Source organism: Limulus polyphemus, unplaced genomic scaffold, assembly GCF_000517525.1.
Source record: "Limulus polyphemus unplaced genomic scaffold, Limulus_polyphemus-2.1.2 Scaffold1408, whole genome shotgun sequence".
Taxonomy (NCBI): domain Eukaryota; kingdom Metazoa; phylum Arthropoda; class Merostomata; order Xiphosura; family Limulidae; genus Limulus; species Limulus polyphemus.
Window position 1 is genome coordinate 219,352 of NW_013667018.1, and position 19,570 is coordinate 238,921.

A 19,570-nucleotide genomic window follows, 5' to 3' on the forward strand; every position below is an offset into this window, starting at 1 on the left:
ATAAAATATTGACCTCACAGTGTTAATAACATTACTTTACTGATAAAATATTGACCTCACAGTGTTAATAACATTACTTCAACTAATAAAATATTGACCTCACAGTGTTAATAACATTAATTGACTGGTAGAATATTAATCTCACAGTGTTAATAACATTACTTGACTGGTAAAATATTGACCTCACAGTGTTAATAACATTACTTAACTGGTAAAATATTGAGCTCATAGTGATAATAACATTACTTGACTGGTTTATCTTACCTTTAGTTGTTTAACAAATCAGTATTTAGATAAACAGTCTTATAAACTGATAAACTCAGTAACTAATTTTATGAGCTTAAAATCTAAGGACTGATACACAAATAACTAATTTAAAAATTTACAAAGTTCCAAATCAAAATGACCAACTTAAAAAACAAAACAGTAAAAGGAACTTTAGAAATGGAAATTTCTATTTATTTTATGCCTAAATATAACTCCTATACACTATAAAGAATTTCAGTTTTAACCTTCAAGATATGGCTAGGTAATTTATTTGTATGCTTATGGATGGTTCAAAGTGTGCATGTCATAAACTTTTTACGGAATTACATTCAAAATTTAATAAAACAATTTTATTGTTAATGTTGTCAATAGACTTGGCATAAGAACATAGTTTATAATTAAAATTTCTATATTATTTATGTTTTAATTTTTAATTTCAAAAGGAAATATTTAAATCTATTCTCAATCTTCATTTCCCTGTCTTGTGACACATCTTAAGCTCTGAACTCTCCCATATATATATATTTTTTTCTTTTCATCCCTTTTATGTGTCCAACTATTTAGAAAGACAAACTATAGATAATAGTAGGCCAATATGTAAAATACAAACCTCCCATGTTCTTGATTTATTGAGAAATCAGTAAATTTGTCAAACCCACCAACAAAACACCTTGATCTTGTTGTAGCTTTAGTGGTGGTTTTTAACTCATGTGGTACTTATTAACTGATAAGTTTATAGCAAACAGAAAGATCAAAATTCAATGTACTGTCTCCTTAAATTAGTTTGCTTAGTTTTGGCAGTCAGACTTGGCAGTTTGCTATAAAAGCTTAATGTGTGTTGAGTAAAGTCATTGCTCCAAGCAGTAATGGAATTTGTTAACCTATTTATAGCTTAGACAGATAAATTAGAAAGTAGTTTTTGGGCTCTCTATTCTAGTACATGATATATCGTTTGTGTTCCAAGATGCATACTTGAAATCTACGTGAATTATGTTTTGGACAACCAATGTAGCAATCAAGTGGAAATGGCCTCAGTCCTAAATTTCTTGTTATTATGTATATTTCTATTTATTGTTATATATTTTATACCAAAAGTAACTAAACTGTAAAATTAGAAACTTAAATGAAAAAGTTAAAATAAATTACTGCATCACTCGATAGGGAAACTTGCACTATGTGGTTTGTAACCTGATTGTTTGTTTACACTATGCTTTAGACTTTAGAAAGCCTAAAATACACTGTAAAGCCAATAAAACCAAAATAAAGTCAATGTCCAAAGGTTAAAACCTGTCTGTTACAATCTGCTGTTGTTCTAGATAACAAAGAAAAAAAGGTATTTTTTGTTTCCATTTCATATTTTTCAACTTTTCATTTCACTGTACACTGATGTTTTTGCTACAAGTTAGTGTTAAGGTAGAGAAAACAAGATATAGTTTTACCAAAAAAAAAAACTTTTCAAATTTATTTAGGAGGTTTTATAGGTTGTGCATATGAAATACGACACTGTAAGATCAAAAAAGTATTTGTTTTTCTTAGCCTGAAAATCAATTTCCACTCTGTCTAACTTGATAAAGGCTTCTAATTTCATGGACAAATCTTTAGTAAAAATGCTTTACTAAAAAATTCAGATTTTTTGTGTATTATAGATTTGTTACTTTGACTAGAAGTTTACCAAATTTGGTGAAGGTATACTTAGTACATTCAGAATTATAGGATGTATAGTTTCATGGTTATACATTGATTACAAGGTTAGTGAAATGACAAAGCCAGTATGCATAGCATAAGTTGATTGTATTTGTAAACATGAAGTATTAAAAACTTCAAAATGAAGAAAAGATGTTTCAGTAAATCAAGTATTACCTACTTCAGCCACAATCTTTCACATACCTGTCTCTTTTAATTTTTTTGTACCCGAGGATGCACATAGGGCACTGTGAGGACATGTCAGTTACCTAAAGCTTGTAAAAAAGAAAAAAAGATTCAATATATTACATACTTTAGAATCCAAATAATTATTCAAATCATGAGAAAATATAAATTACTAACATAAACTAACTTTTTCATCCATGAAAATAATCAATCTCATCTATGTGCTACCTTAGGATGTAAAGGTCAAGTAGGTGCAATTTGTTGACAATATGTACAGCACACTGAGCTCAAAAGAGAGTCATACTTTTATTTCTAAAACTGAAAATATTTGGTTTAAGGATGTCATAGCAACGTAAATATAAATAATGAACACAAGTGGGGCTTGCCAAATCCCCATTACTGGGTCATCACTGTGGCCTAAAACATATGACCTGGCATTTGTGAAACTTACATAACAAATATGTTCTTTTTAGTATATAAAGTAACATTTATGATTTAAATAAATATTATAGAAAAGACTGATACAGTATTTTTATTTCCTTTAAATATTAAAATAATGAAAGGAAGTCCAAAATGACATAATTCAGCAAACACTTTCACCTTTCCGATATACAAATGTCAGCAAGCAGGCTCTTGGTTGCTGAGACACAGGTGAAATGGTTAGCAATGAAGCTTTTGTATGCTTTATGTAATTCTAAGTTGATAGTAAAAGTTGCACAAATGAGTCACTTTCAGAGCACTGTCACCTTAAAAACATTGTAAGCATTAAATCGAGGGGGGGTGGAAAACTAAGTCTTATCTAAATGGATTACTTAAACAAAATTTAATCAAAAATCCTTTTGAACAAGGTGGAGATGACAAGGGTTAAGCTATTATCCTGGCTCCAAGGATGTGCTGATGACTCCTGAATGTCGAAAATATTTGGCTCATATGATTCCTTCTTCCCACATAACATGAATACTTGTATATATATTAATGTCCCAAAACTGTTCAAAGTGGATGAGTATTTTCAAACTTGATATCAATTCACAAAAGAAGCAAAAGCTTTGCATGAACTTTTAATTCGAGTAATTAAAATTATCCATTCAAATTAATTCACTCTGATGATACCAAAAAAGCAGTGAAATTTTGGCACACCTACAGTATTTGTCCATGATGCTAGAGAGAAACGTGGACTAGCAACATTGCCCACAAAATCTACAAACTGTGTTTCGCTGAGGACTCTTAGTCATAAATTCTCACATTTTCAAAACCAAATTCAGCTAATAAAGAAATACAAAAATGGTTTACTATCATTATCATCGACACATTCATATACTGAATGAATAGTAACTAAACCTACCGTTTGTTATATCAGTGGTGCTTCTCTTTCTAATGAAATTAATATTTTACCTAATAAGTCATCATAACAAAAAGACACATTGTCTGTAAACACAGAATATGGAAGTACTGTGGGGAAAAAATTGACTACTATGCAAAACACGATTCATGTTACATTACCAGGAATCAAGTTAAATTTAGTAATAAAGAATTAACTGAAATAAATCATTCCTTCCATTATATTGCTTATTAAGTCTCAAGGTATGTAAGTAAATAATTAACGAACATGGTTATTATAATTAATTAAACATATAATTTAGAATAATGGAAATGTTTCCTCAACACCATTTCACTTCAGGAAAAATTGAATTTAAGTATTTACATGAAGGTTAAAATTATAAAACGAAATAAAAGATTCATGTAACATCTATACAACTGTAACTTTTATTCTATTTTTGTCTTACTTTGAAAGCAATCAATATTCTACATGATAATCAAGTTTAAAATCTAAACATTATCCTATGACTAATGCTTTCTCTTTTACTAATCTAAACATCATGTTGAATTCGGACTAGCTTCAAATTTTCTATGATTCAAGAATAGTAATTCAAGGCAGACAAAAATTAATTTTATTTTCCACAAGGTGCACATTATTCGGTTCAGAGCATTCCTTTAAACCTTCATGTTTAAAAACCTTTCATACCAGTAATCATTTTTCATTGCTATTACTAGTATACTGTTATTACGTCATCATTTTTTATTATCATGTCTCTTTGACTTGAAATTACCAATTCCTAAAGGATCAAAAATAGCAGAGCTCATGACACTTAATGGTCAAGTTTTAAACTGTCCAGCAATTGTCCGTTCCAGGTGACATTTGTATCTCATACATAAACTTGTCATTATATGTATATTAATGTGAGAACTTGGTAAAATACTATATTATTTACCTTTACCAATTTTAATGTGCAAAGCCTTTAGACAATGGCTTTGCACAAGAAAATACCCTATAAGATAGTTTTCTTTTCATGATGCACATCAATAATGAGAACATAAAAGTGTAGATATGTCTTGTAAATGTACGTGATTAGTTACAGACATTTATTTATAATGGCTCAGAAGAGGTTTTTTAATTTTATTGTTTGACAGGGAATAATTAGTTCTTTATTGATTTGCACTCTGAAATCCAAATCAACTGTATTTATAATTCAATGGGAGATTTTTTTCATTATCTGTAACTTGTATGATTCTCTTTGTACAGTTTATAAAGATAAGTACTGTTCAGTTTGATGATAATATTGCTGGATAAAAAATATTTTTTAAAGAGTTAAGCATAAACTAATGTCTTTTATATTTTTTAAAACAAGATCCAATTTCTATTTTAGAAGATAAAGGTATATTTTGGATTGAAAATTGATTACATGATTAGGACTAATGAGGAAAAGCAGTTTACGTTAGCACTTTTAAAGTTAAGGATTCCCAAAAAATTAAATATATGTTTTCCAGAAAATAAACAGCTACTTAAGCATTTTTCTCAAGATTCAAGGAATTTGGTGCATTTTTCTTTTTCTTTCTGGACTTCGCATACTTGAGACAGTGTGTTAGCTACATGCTGGTGCAATGCTATGCAAAATTTTTCAAACAAATTATCCCCTATATGGTATTACTTTATTACTCTGAGTTAACCATAGTTTATATTATAATATAATATACATGTACTATAAAATCCATCTAGCTTGATAGAAAGGGTTCAGCCAGAGGAGAGTGTTCATGAAAAGCATTGTTAATGTACTGCATCTGTCTAGGAAATTTTTGGACAATGTTTCAAGCTGCTAGTGACCTGGTGAAGGCCTACACTAGCAGTTCATTAACAATGCCTTTAAAATAACATCCATCTATTGCTAATTGTACTCTTCTTGGTTAAACATTAGGCTTTGCATTACAAATTGTTGTCCAAAATGAGATTTATGATACAATCTTTGACATTCCAGTTAAACCTAAATAAAAATTAGCCATTAAAGTGAAAAACATAAACTTCATTGTAAATTTAGAAGTCATCATCTCCACATGTCATTTAAAAGAATATGAATAAAAAAATAAATTCTAAGCATCAGCCCAATGTAACGACTATGATTGCATGAACAAAGCTCTTATAATGTGTATACAATTCACTTAAGTTAACTAAATGCTGATATATATATTCCCATTTTTAATTTAGTTGAAACCTGTGATACTCAGACTATTTATTTTAAAGTATTTACATATTTAGATATTGCACGTTAGAACAACACTCTGTTTACACTAACCTTCTGTCAGCTACGGCAGTGTTATAAAGAAGGATATTCATAAGTTTGATTTTATAATTCTTAATGTAGCGTTTTTACATTTTTCAAATTCTTGTACACTCTATATTCTGTTCATTTCGTAAGAAACTTAAACACATTCTGTTCAAGTTTTGTTTTAAATTTCAGAAACTAAGATATTTTTAACAGATGATTAGCCACTTTTTAGCATAATAGTATTAATAAAATAAATACTACGAAAATAGTGAGTGTGCCATAGTAAGCAATACATTTTGAAAATCTGAAGATTTAGGCTTTACCACCTGGATACAGTATTACTGTCATATATTGTTGTTTATTTTTCTTGTTTATTCGGTAAGAAAACACATTTCCAACTATACATATGAAATTTTAGTTCTGACTTGCATATGACCAAAACATCCAATATTGCATCAATATCAGGCTGCTTAGTGATAGACTTCACTTTCAATTATGAGCAGCATTCCACATTCAGTGCACACCCCTGCCAGTCAACAGTTGGCAGTAATTTAAAACAAAATTGGTCATGAAAATGGTAATTAGTTTGAAAAACTGTCAAATATAGCTTGAAACCTTAAATGAGGTATCTTATTTATCCACAGCTATTATCACTGGTCTTATTTCCCTTATTTGGTGTCATATTATTGGATTAATCACATTTATATTTTTGTTTTGACAATCATAATAACAGCTATCACCATCATGGCCTGTTGTGTTATTTGTGTAAGCATGCTTCTAATTATTCATTCAACTAATCAAATAAGTTGTAACATCAAGCTATTCAGTGTAACTGGCCTATAAGAATCTACGTTTTATAAAAAGAATATTGTGTGGTCAGGAAGTGTGAACTTTTTGTTTTCCCCATAAACAACCGAGGAAGTGATGAGTTTAATTACAATGAACATCTCACATTGGACTACAGATAATTTCATATCATTGAAAAAAACCTTGGCTGTCAAACTACTGAATTGGCTTGTAAGGGGTTGAAAAATTTTATTACAAACTCAAGTTATGACCAGCTTTTCATGTACTCAAGATGAGAAGAAAGTAGAGATTAACTATTCATAAATTGTACTTCAGTTTGTATTTTTGTTTAATTTCGTTGATGGAATCAATAAAAAAAGAGCAATAAAATTAAAAACTGAAATTAACATAGATTTGTTATACTTGTAATAAAAATTAATTATTTTGATGTGCACTGTCTTTAGCTCGTGTTTATTTGTTCTCATGTTTGAATTACGCACTAGATTTGACAATTAAATATTCTGTCCCAAAATGGTTATAAACTAAAAATGACCAGGATGATCACTCTCATTAAAGATTCTAAGTCATGTTTCACACACTAAGCCACCATACTTAATATAATATTGCTATCAGTAATTTTTTTTAGTTATTACAATAAATCACTAATGCTGAAATTACTGGTTCCAACACTACAGAATTTACATGGTGCGATCAATATATTGAGCATCCTGGTAACTGTGTTCCCCTTTATGCACAAATGTTACTGGTAACATGCATGACCTCTAAAATTTTGAATGAGAAATATGAGAAGTTTCTAAAAAGTATGGTTTATTAATACAAAAAGCTAAAACTACCACATTTTTTTTTTATTTAAAAGTGGTAAATAACTTATTTAAAGGTATCTTAATACTTTCTTATCTCTGACTGGTAGTTTAAATGAACAGAAACAGTTCAAATACATTATATATATATACATATATATATATATATATATAGACACATACACATAGACATAAGAGTCACATTTGTGGATGCAATCTCTTTTTATTATATATTTATTCCTATTTCACTGATTTAATAGATTCACTACTTGTTAGTAACATGAGAATCAACAAGATTACTATAAAAATAAGAGGTATGTTTGCCATACTGGTTCTGCAGCTAGTTTCAGCCACATAATTTAATGCTTTATTGCCCTCTCCTCAATCAACGAGAAATGTTGAACCACATTGTAAGACTGCTGACTGACTATACAAATTGGATTTAAGTGTTATACAATACGGGATGTTATCACCAATCATCAGGAAGATACGACATCATAACCTAACAATTTTTATTTAAAAAAAAATGTTTTAGGTTCTACAAATATAATAATTTTATCTTTTGAACTCCAAACAAGGAACAACGACTTTTTTAAATTGGTTATTACTTCCTGTCATTGAGGGATTTCACAGTTAAGGCAGAGTACCAATGTCTAGTATTTTTACTAACTTTTGTAAGATGTTTCCTTTGTTAGTGATATTTAGTAGAACTTGAGTCAAAATTTCCCTACATCTTGATGTTATTAACTAAGTTGTAGAAGTTCAAAAAAAAATTGCCACTGAACAAAGGAAATTATCTGGGCTGCATTTAATAGTTACTTGTGATCATTTTTTATAATATTAAAAGTGATTATTTCCAATTTTTATTTTATTGCACTTTTCAACTGGAAAGATCCAACTGGTAAATTGTAATTTACAAGAGGAACCACAAATCTATAAACTTCATTCTGTAAGAATACATTGAGAAAACAAAGTTTGGAATTTGTTTTACACACTATTTGGGAACTAATAAAAACAGCAAAAAAAAATAAATCTGACATCAATGAAATTAGGGCAAAATAAAAAATAAAATCTTAGTAATTCATCTCAATAAACTCCAGAGCCTGCAACAAAATATTAATGACAGATCATGTAGAGGAGACATGCAATCTTGAAAGAACCTAAAAGATAGAGACAAAGGGAGCAGAAGGTAATTCTTGAAGGTATGCTTAGTTTAGATGGATATGAGCCGACAATATATATTTAACAATGATGTCCAAATTAAAGTCACCACATTAACATGGGTAACAAATAAGACTGGCCAAATGACCAGCTTAGAAAAGTATGACCCTTAGAAATCAATTGTAACAATTAAGTACTGTATTGGCCTGATTACAGGGCCATCTTGAATATAAGGCCACCCCCATTTTCAGAAACCATGGGAAAGAAAAACAATGAGCGTCATAACGTCCTTTTTTAGGTCCATAAAATCAGTACTATAACTGAACAGCCTGCAGGTGGATTAGTTGCACTTAAGTAGACAGATGATATCTGGACATTCAGAAATGCGAGAGACTAGAGTAGAGGGATAGGAACCTGTGGTGGGCCGTGATTATAAGGTGACCATGAATTTTACAGTCTAATTATCAATCTAAAAACATCACCTTATAATTGGGTCAGTATGGTATATTTTTGTAAAACAGAGAGAATTCAAGAAGTGGATCACCCCAAATCCTAAGATAAGCCATACATATACTATTACTGTATAAAAGACATGAATTATATGAATTTACCACCAATTGTCTATGTCAAAAGAAAGACACAAAAATAAAGAAAATGGGGTACAATAAAACTAAGACCAAGCAAAGTGGATTACATATGAATAAATGATTCTATTACAAATAACAAAGAAAAGCCAGCAACAAATCAATCTCTTCAGTAAACACATACAAAATCAAATACGAAAATTTAAAGACCCCCCCCCAAAGAAAAACTGAATAATCAACCTTCCATTTGTCCTACATAAAAAATTTGACTTCAGTGAAAGATGGAGAAAAACTGTGAATATCGTGAAATGCAATCTGATCGAGTAGCATGCTAAATTAGAATGACAGTAGTTAACAGATGCTCTGTGCCATTTAAGTTACTTTAGCTGGAGCATTTATAGCCCTACAACCTGAAAAGCAGCCAGTCTCTAGAAAAAGAAAAATACAGGAAGTTCTAAAAAAAAAAGAAGAAACTAACATGCAAAATGGAAATATACCCAAAAATTCAACTTCGGTAAAACTTTATGGGAACACAGAGGATGTTTTGCATTAATAACATTCTAAGAAAATGTGGAAAAAAAGGAAATTCATGGGAATAAAAAAAGGTTATGAAATGTTTAATTGTTTGTTGCTGTTAAACATAAAGCTCCACAATGGGCTATCTGTGCTATGCCCATCACATGTACCAAAATCCTATTTTTAGCAATATAAGACTTCAGGTTTACTGTTGGGGGAGGGGGGTACTTAGTGATGTTTCAGGTAGATACTCTTTATTACACTGGCTTAATAAAAGATGTCTGCCTGAAATATCATTAAACAAAGGCTTAATTTAGTTGTACGTCTAAAGTATATTCTAGTCTAACAGTGGTGTTATTGCAGACACTGCTCATTTTGTCATAAAAGAAGACTTTGAATAGATGTTTGTTCAAGATGTGTTATCACATTTCAAAGTGATGATGGAAACCTCAATTTTTCCATAAGAAGTCTCATTAAACTAAATTCTTTACTCGATAACCATATTTACAAATATTATAATAATGACAATAAAACATATTACTAAATTAATTATTATAATTACAGAAACTAAATTTGATGTATATCAAAATCACAAAATTTTGTTTGACAAAAGCTGGTTTGCCATTCCCCCTCCCCAATTTCCTAGTGCTCCAATGTCTTTATGAAAGCCCTCACCACTTAGCACAAAATGTTAACTGACTGAAATGTTGTTTCATGTTTGTAGACATAAAGACAATGAAAATAAGAATTTTGTATTATTTTGTTGTTTTTAAAATTAGCATGATTATTTCACCATTCACACTTTTCATTAAGCAACACATTTACTGTTTTACATATAAATATATTTACAAACAAACATATAAACAGATTTACTTAATACTTAATTTTTTGCCATTTTTTAATGAAACCAAAGGACAAAATTATCTTGGACTTATGTTTAAACTTAACAGGGCAAGTTCAGTCAACAATTATCTGCTTATGTGCTGTCCCTAACTTTAATTACTTTACATCTGCAATTAAATTATACACGTTATAGATCAATGGTTCCCAACTGTCAGTCCACGTACCAGTGATTTTAGTCAGTCCACAAGACAGTTGAAAACAAAAACAAAAAAACATTCATTTTAAAATATAGTTTCTGAAGAATACTACTTTACAGTGGAATATAAAAGTACTTCAAAAAGTTGATATTGTACAAACCAGTCCACAAAAGTTTGGGAATTGAACTAGCTGGTCCTCAGCTGAAACAAATGTTGGGAATCAATTCTACACAATGTCAACTACGCTGTTTTATGATATAATATAAAAGTCAATATTGTAAAAAAGTGGTTAAAAAAATTTTGAGATCGGAATAAGCTAGTCCTCAGCTAAAAAAAAAAGATGTTGGGAACCACCTCTAAATAATTTCAAATTAAAAACAAAAAGAGGGGATTTAATAATCTTTTTGTTTGTATTCAGTGCCAACAGCAACATAAGTCAGGAAATTAATGCAATATACATTTACTGAAATACCTACTTAATAACTGGTAAGAAATATTACATCATTCATGTACTTGGTTCTTTGGTAAAACACTTCTTTAGTGTGTAAACTCTCATTTTCCCAGAACTATGGAAGGTCCATCAGACAGGCTCCAAAAAATAATTTTGCTTTATTCTTAGAATGTGGTGGTTTTTAAACAAATGTTTACACTACTAGTTATGTGAAATAATTTAAAATGTAGGTACTAATTATTTGTGAACTGATATAAACAGTTGTGAATAAAAAATCTGGATATATTGTTACAGCTCTCAAATTCAAATGCAATATTTACATTAAAATTATGATATTGGATCAGCAAAATTGCAACAAATAAATCCAGGTTTCTAAACAATATAAAAGGTTGTGCAAATAATATATTGAAATTGATGTTAAACACATAAGCATGCCTTACTTGAAGTGAGGCTCAAAACTTTCATCTTAATCAATTATGATGATATACATACTTTCATTTTAATCTAAAGTAAACAAAAATTTTTTATCTATGAATTGATACTGGAATGAACACTTGAAGATATCACCTTGTAATTACATCATAAAACAGGGGTCTCCAAACTACGGCCCGCAGATCGCATCCAACCCGCCAACAGTTTATTAAAGTAATGATAGCATTTTTTAATATTATGAAAACAAAAAATATAACATAATTGAGTAAAAGCCAATCTGATCATGCATGCATCCCTACTTAATTTTACCACAACCCCTCCGGCCCACGAAGCCTAAAAAGATCTACCTCCCGGCCCTTGTCCAAAAAGGTTTGGAGACCCCTGTCATAAAACATAGAAACTACTGATAGTATTTGAGGTTCATTAGGGTGAATGATAGAATATGCAAATGTATTACATATCATAATAAACAGCTGATAAACTGGCCATAAATGATCTCACAATTTGGATAAGTATTTCGTTTCTAAAAACATTTCCATCATTCATGTTTCACAACCAGGCTTTCATGTATAACAATTTACACAAATGTGAAGCAGCTTTCACCGTAACTCATTAGGCAAACATCAAAATATCCTCTAGCATTACAGGTGGTAACAGGACATTTAATATACAACAACAACAACATAACCCTAAACAGTCTCATTGAAAAGTAGTGTGTGCATATAAATAAGCATTAAATTTTGATATGTGTCATTCTATGAAAGAAAACTAAACTGACACTGTTTATAAAACTTATTTTTTACTATAAAATTGTAGTCATTCCTTTCAAGTATTTAAACATTTCCTATTTGAAGAGCAATTTAAGTTGAGAGATAAGAGTTCTTAAATTACAAAATTATTTCTAGTTGTACAGTAGTACCAAATATACAAATGCTTATATCAATTACATTTTACACAGTTTAGATTCAGTTTTTTCTATTAACTATTAAGCATGAATGATTGATCAACTTGAATCTTAAATTATTTTAAATCACTTGGGAAACAGATCAAAGTTAGTAGTCTCAGAGCACATGTGAACCCCTCCAATGGTGACAATCATAATATGATGTACAGCAATGTTGCAAGAGGTTCACAGAGTTGGGCAATTATATAATAACTGCAAGAAAAAAAAGGAGGGAATCCTCAATATCTGCAGCACTTGAAATTCTTTTATGCATGATTAGAGAAAATTAATCTGCAAGACCTTGGGCATGGTGAAATATATCAATTTAAAGGGTTTGACCACCCGAGTCCAAAACTGTAATTAGAAGTAAAATCGGTCAAGAGATGCCAGAGCTATGAGCTAAAACTTTGTACTTTATAAAAAATAAACAAATTCAGAGCCATTCTATGAGTTGCTATGTTGCATCTAAAAAAACACATGATGGTTTTATATGGTTATTTTCTGATATTTTACTGTTTTTTGTCTACCATGACAAATACAAAATGACATGGAAAATCACTGCGAGGAAAGAAAATGGCAACTAGGAATTTAATAAAAAAGTTTTCAGTTTACCAATCTTTAAGTATGTAAATGTATTTATCTTAAACTACAATATAAATTCTTGTAATGATTAATCTAAGTTATTTCAAAATAGTGTAACCATAAAATATTGAATAAGTGATGAAGGAGATTTTCGTTTTGTTATGATGAATCATGTGTTAAATGTTGATAACACCTATCTTTTGCTTCTTTTTTTCTCGAATCTTCAAAGGGGGTATCAAACTAATGGTAATCATGATCTTCAGGTAAGGTGACAAAGGTCTATTTATAATGTTTCTGCTTTATCTGTACGTACAGTTAACTTTTGATTTAAGACAGCTACTGAAACATTAGTTTCAGTTTAAAATCCCCCCTCCCAAAAATAAATAAAACTAATACTTTAAATATACAGATATTGCCAACAAAACAGTAATTTGGTAAAGTTTAACAGTAATTTTCAAACTAAAAAAAAAGCAATTGGTTTCATTAAAACATGATATAAATTTTCATCTAAATATGAAGAACTGATATGTTTGGTTTTTGCAAAATTATAATTTGTTAATATTACCTGTGTATTCAATGCCACGGATCAAAAGCAAGTCTCACATTAAATATTGACTATTTATATTTTCAAAAGCTATGTAATGATAACAGCTTCGTCTACTATTTGGTGGATGTTCTATCATTAGGACAAAATGAGCTCGAAGTTAAAAAAAAAAAAAGAAGGAAAATATAATGTAAAAATATATTCAAAATAGTTGTATGAATTGTTCAAGGAGTTAGAATTTATTACAACATGCAGCAATATCAAAACATGGGTATTTTTAATTCCTCTTTAAAAAGCAAAAACATGTACTAAACTACAAAGGTCAAAAATGAAATATTCTAATGCACTCCTGGATGAAAAATACAGCTAGGCCCAAAATAAGTACTCAGTGGTTAAAAAATAAAATAAATAAATAAAACCATGAACAGCTACACCTCTTGCATACACCAAATCAAGAGTTGTAAAGATAGAAATGGCTAGTTTTAATAAGCTTCACAATTAAATAACTCTCAATCACAACAGGATAACATAATGGATTACATTGGCTCTTCAGTGTTCTATGGTAAAATTATTAAAATATGTTTTATAAATTATTAATTTTTTGATATTAAGATCATATAAAGTATTATATTTACTCGCTTTCAGAAAGCTATTTAATACAGATATAAAAGTAAAAAAATTCACATCAAATTTGAGTATCATCAAAGTGTCACACAGAGAATCAACACAATGAAATGTAATGGTTTAGAATGTTTAACTTGCTCAGAACACACAAACCTATTTCTTATGAAAGAAAATCTACATTAAGATATAATATCCGATACTTAAATACAAAATAAAAAACATTTGACAAAATCCAACATTTTTACACTGAAAAATTTAAAAGTACTATGTACTTTTTCTTTATATTTGAAATAAATGTTAAATAATAAAACCTACACAAAAATAAAAATCAAAAAATTAAAAATCATGCCTTCTAAACATAATAAGCATGCATATATTTACTTACCTACACACTCATATCTCACAAACTGTACGTATAACCAGCACTCTCTCAACAGTGCAAAGTTGTCTTTCATTTAAAATTAACATATGAATGTTGTTGTTTTTTTAAATTATCTTCACTTAGTTTACAAGCTTATATAGTAACATTTCCTTCAGAAATTAACCTTTTTTTGTACTCAAGTTAATCCATATATATGTAGAAAAATTATGTCCAGGAAAGCTGAACTTAGCTTATTTCTAAATCAAATCAGGATTACCACACCTACTGAAAATAAATAAACTAAAATTTATGAAGATCACTAACATACCTGAGTTCTTCGCTGTTCATCTTCTTCTTGGCGTTTTTCGTAATGAAGAAAGTCATCAAAGATAGAGGTAGAGTGTTTGAAACTGTGAATGATCTTCAGTACCTGTTTACCTTTCTCAACTGGAACCTCTTGAGTGTCACGAGAGTTTGTTACGGGCTTATTTTCATTGTTCTCCAGTCTGATGTGACGGAGCTGTGAATTAGGCACATCCTTCACATAGATCCATTTGACTCTAAACTGTCCCTTCCACTTGTCTTGAGCCCAGACACTTGAAGAGGCACCATAGTCTACTTTTGAGACCATCTGTGCCATTCCACAGAAGTGTCCTGAACCATTTACGCTGAAGAATAAAAAGATTGGGCCCTTTCCTTCACGCTCATGAAATGCTGCATCCAGTCGTTTGTTACCATGTTCCGTAGAGCACCAAATTGAGTACTTGATAGATCGATGTATGTCATCTTCAGAGTATGACTTGATGATAAAAAATCTCACATTTTTAGGGTTCATATCAAACTCTTTAGGATTATAATTGTTTTCCATACGAAGTTTATCCAATACAGGATGAGAAGGAAACTCATCACTACCCACTGAAGGTTGATTCTGAGCTAATGCAATGTGCTGGAACTGTGGTGGTTGAGGTGGCACATATCCATGTCCTGAAGTGCCATTATTCCGACTCCCACGGGAAGAACCCCATGTAGCTGAGCTTGTCTGTGAAGATGGGGGCATTGTTTTCCCCCCATTGACAGGTCCATTTCCATTTTTACTTTCCCATGTTCCAATGTCCATGCTAGTAGTATTGTGTTTTCCATGCAACATGGTTGGTGGAGGAATGGATTTGGGTTTACTCTTTAGTTGTGGCTTAGCAGGCTGACTGGCAACTGATGCCCAGGACATCTTTTTGGAGCCCACTGGTTGCCCTAGAACACCGGGGATAGGTCTACCCATTGAGAGAGGGTCTACTGAGGATGCTATAAATTTCTTTGCCAGTTGATGGTCAGTCATCAAATGCCCTTGTCCAGAGGCAATTCCTGGTTTAAGATAACCATCTTTTGAAAACTGTATTTCATTTTTGTGTTCACTAAGAGACAATCCCCCCATCCCCTGTTCCACATGTTTTAAGGCCCCACGTTCAACAACCTGTTCATATGCATCTCTATAGTAGTCTTCATGATAGCCATGTCCAGCTGGCCCTGGTTTACATCCTCCCATGCCTGAGTTGCCCCAAGCTGAGTAGTCACCACTCCCTCCATGAAAGAAGTTAAAACCCTGACTGTAACCAGTAAAGCTATTCTGACCAAACATACCATCCATATAGTGGGAATGTTGGTCAGTACCTCCCATCTGTCCACCATATCCACCAAGGAAAGTCATAGGATCACCACCATTGCTCCATGCACCATCACCAAGTCCTTGATTCAAATAGGGAAAAGACATAGAAGGGTAGTAACCAGGCATGTAGGGATCTCCCATGCTAGATGATGACATAGCTGCATTATATGCCTATAGAAATAAAAAATAACAAAAAAACAAGAAACATCAAACTATGTAACTACTGAACTATGGGATTAATAACCTGAAAATGAAAAAACACTAATAACAGATAGTAAAATTGGCAATCAAAAAGAATGTGATAAAGGAAAAATTATAGTATTATTAGTATTATATTCTTAAAATCCACTGCTGTTGACAATATCAGCAACTGTTTTAGTAATACACAAATTTTCCAAATCCTGCCCAGTATTACTGACCTACACATACAAAATGTAGAGATTTTCTTCTATTAATAAACTTTAACTAGGGGTATATTATTATTAAATAGGGTGATTTATCTAATGCTGAACAACTACTTGTTATGACACTCCCTCATTGCAGCATTTCTGTTAACTAATAAATACTGGTCAGAGACTGTTTTGAAAGCTAGTTAACTGACTTAGACTACTTATAATTAAACGTCAAAAAACAATATAATACTATTATGAAGATAGTGAAATTGATCACAGTGGTTTAGGATTAATCAGGGGTGGCCAATTCATGTCACCCAACATCCGGTATAATAAAGTTTAACATTATATTTTACCCATCAGACAAGTACTTTCTTTTTACTTAATTATTTTTTAATACAACTTTGAAATTACCATGTCATCGCTATTATAAGATCAACAGTATTGCACTTGAAATATATACTGTGCAAGGATATATATATATATATGTAAAACCAATAGAAAATATACCTTCTACCTGGTAAATCACAAATGTAAGTATAATATCACATATCACATAGCCTTTCAGAAATTGAATTTTTTAGACATATTGTTTCTAAAAAATATGCATTTTCGGCCATAATGACTACTTTTTTTATATATGTGGTATCAAAATAGTAATTTCTGATGCAACATTATTTCAGGTAAACTAGGTCAACATGCAAACAGTAAAACATTACCTACAGTGCATAAGGCCTAACACCACACAAATACACAATAGTATATGAAATATTGGATATCTGAAAGCTATACGTATTGCAGAACGTTTAGAACGACGAAAGATATATTCACTTATCAGTCACCTGTTGCAACAATACTGTGTACATTTTTCCAGATGTTTCATTCCAGACATCTCTGTATTGTTTTTACATGTTCAAAGCTTGTTTACCACATTACTGAAGGCTTAAGCATTTTATCTATAACTACGCAGTTACTCAAATGAATGAACTATAAAAATGAATAATTCGCTTAACAAGCAAAAGTGTATTTAACAAAAATAAAAATATAGTATTTTGGATATTCTTCAATAACCTAAACTTAAAGACAAAAAATTAGAATAGCATCCATTAATCTTGTAAAATAAAAGTTTAGATAACTAGAACTTCATCTTACATGTAATGAATCAGAATAAAACTAGACAGTCTATTCCAAGGGTGGCCACAGGAAAAAATTAGGGGGGTCAAGTTTCAAAGTTTGAAAAAATTATTAAATAGAAATACAAATATCTTATGATTTTCCAATAACACAGAAGAATAATTTTACATATCTAGTAATTTTTTTTACTTTTTAAAATCCGGTGGGGGGGGGGGCAAATGTCCCCCTTGCCCCTTCTTGTGGGTGCCCATGGTCTATTCATATAATATAGAATTATTGTGTTAACAACACTGTTTAACGTCTCCATTCTAACTACAGTGATGTTTTATTTTATGATACTTGTCAACTTTTTTAAAGTTAGCCGTGTAACAAAGTAACGGAATTTTTAGTATTTTTTACATGAAAGAAGAGTAACATCTACTACAATAATACAGTTGTGAACTGATCAATGTTGACCAAATATTACTACACTAACCTAAATAACATCAAATATTAAAATAACTAATATATTCTGTAGCATAAAAGGTTTAATTACTATAACTTTCTTTTATGAAAGGTTAAAACCAGAGAATATAAACAACAAGAAAACCCAGAGTCTAACCAAATAACATTAATTTTACTGTGATGACAACAATGTTTAAATTCTCAACTGGTGGGTAGATGGCCTAATAAAAGGTTATTTTCCTTCTTGTTACCAAATTTCTATGACTTTTGATATATGATCAGGGTTTTTTTTTAAAGAATGCTTGGACCAGTGGAACATTTTTCATGTTGTTTTATAAAAAAAAATTTAATTTGAACAGTAGGTCTTGTTATATCTGGATTTTAGGAACACATCGGTGTTTTTTTTTCTACCCGTTATTATAGTTTCCTGCTTATATAACAGAATTTTGCATTAACATGATCTCTGCACATACTGTAAATATAAACCATAAAAACTTCATCATATCACTTTTTGAAGTAAATCCTCTACTTAATTAACTTAACAGGTAACATAAGTTACATGTACTATTTATACAGTAAATAAATGTGTAAAGAAACAGGCAAGCATTGATAATGCACAGTCTAAATATATTCAGCATATAAAACCACATGGATTGTATGGTGGGATTCTTAGTTAGACACAGTTCAAAGGATAATAAAACAATAATATTAAGTAAAACAGATGTAGACTATAATATCAGAACATATATTACAGATATAAAACATATTTAAAAGCAGAAGCTGTAGATAGAGGTTATGACACAATAATTATTGACAGAGCTTTCTAAAAAAAATGAATGACAAACATCTGTAAATGAAATACTCTGAATTAACTGCATTAAAAACATCTCAAAACAAGTTCTTTAGTATACCATTTTTTCCTGAGATTTCGGAAAAAAATTACTAAAGCATTCTGATTGAAATGTTACAAAGTAGCATTCATTCCAACGAAAAAACTAACCATTTACAAACACTCAAACATCCTAAAAAGACTGATGATAGTTACAGTAAAATGTACATAGGACAAACAAGATGGAAATTAAAAACTAGACTGAAAGAACACCAGTATGACATAAAACATGGCAACATTTTCGGAATTGAGATGGTAATTGTGACTGGAAAAATATAAAGATCATAAGAAATACACAAACAAACATAGAAAGGAACATAAGAGAGTATTTGTATAATTAAAAACAGATCTGTGTGTATAAACAGATACAATGGACCACTCAACATGTCCCTAATTTAGCAATAACAGACTTGAGGAAAGGCAGCTAGTCAACATCACCTATTGTCAACTCTTTGGAATATTGGGATTGAC

At 30.4% G+C, this 19,570-nt stretch overlaps 1 protein-coding gene across 3 annotated transcripts in view; it reads right to left on the reverse strand.

Annotated features, from left to right (window-relative positions):
- LOC106463441 (YTH domain-containing family protein 2-like) overlaps window positions 1-19,570 on the reverse strand; it is a 47,531-nt gene that overhangs the window by 7,325 nt on the left and 20,636 nt on the right. For 2 of the 3 annotated variants that reach the window (XM_022390927.1, XM_022390928.1), the window contains exon 4: window positions 14,909-16,411. In XM_022390927.1, the coding sequence (XP_022246635.1) occupies window positions 14,909-16,411 (1,503 nt within the window). Of the gene's footprint in view, window positions 1-2,154; window positions 2,226-14,908; window positions 16,412-19,570 lie in introns of all 3 variants that reach the window. The other variant, XR_002611487.1, reaches the window with a different exon arrangement.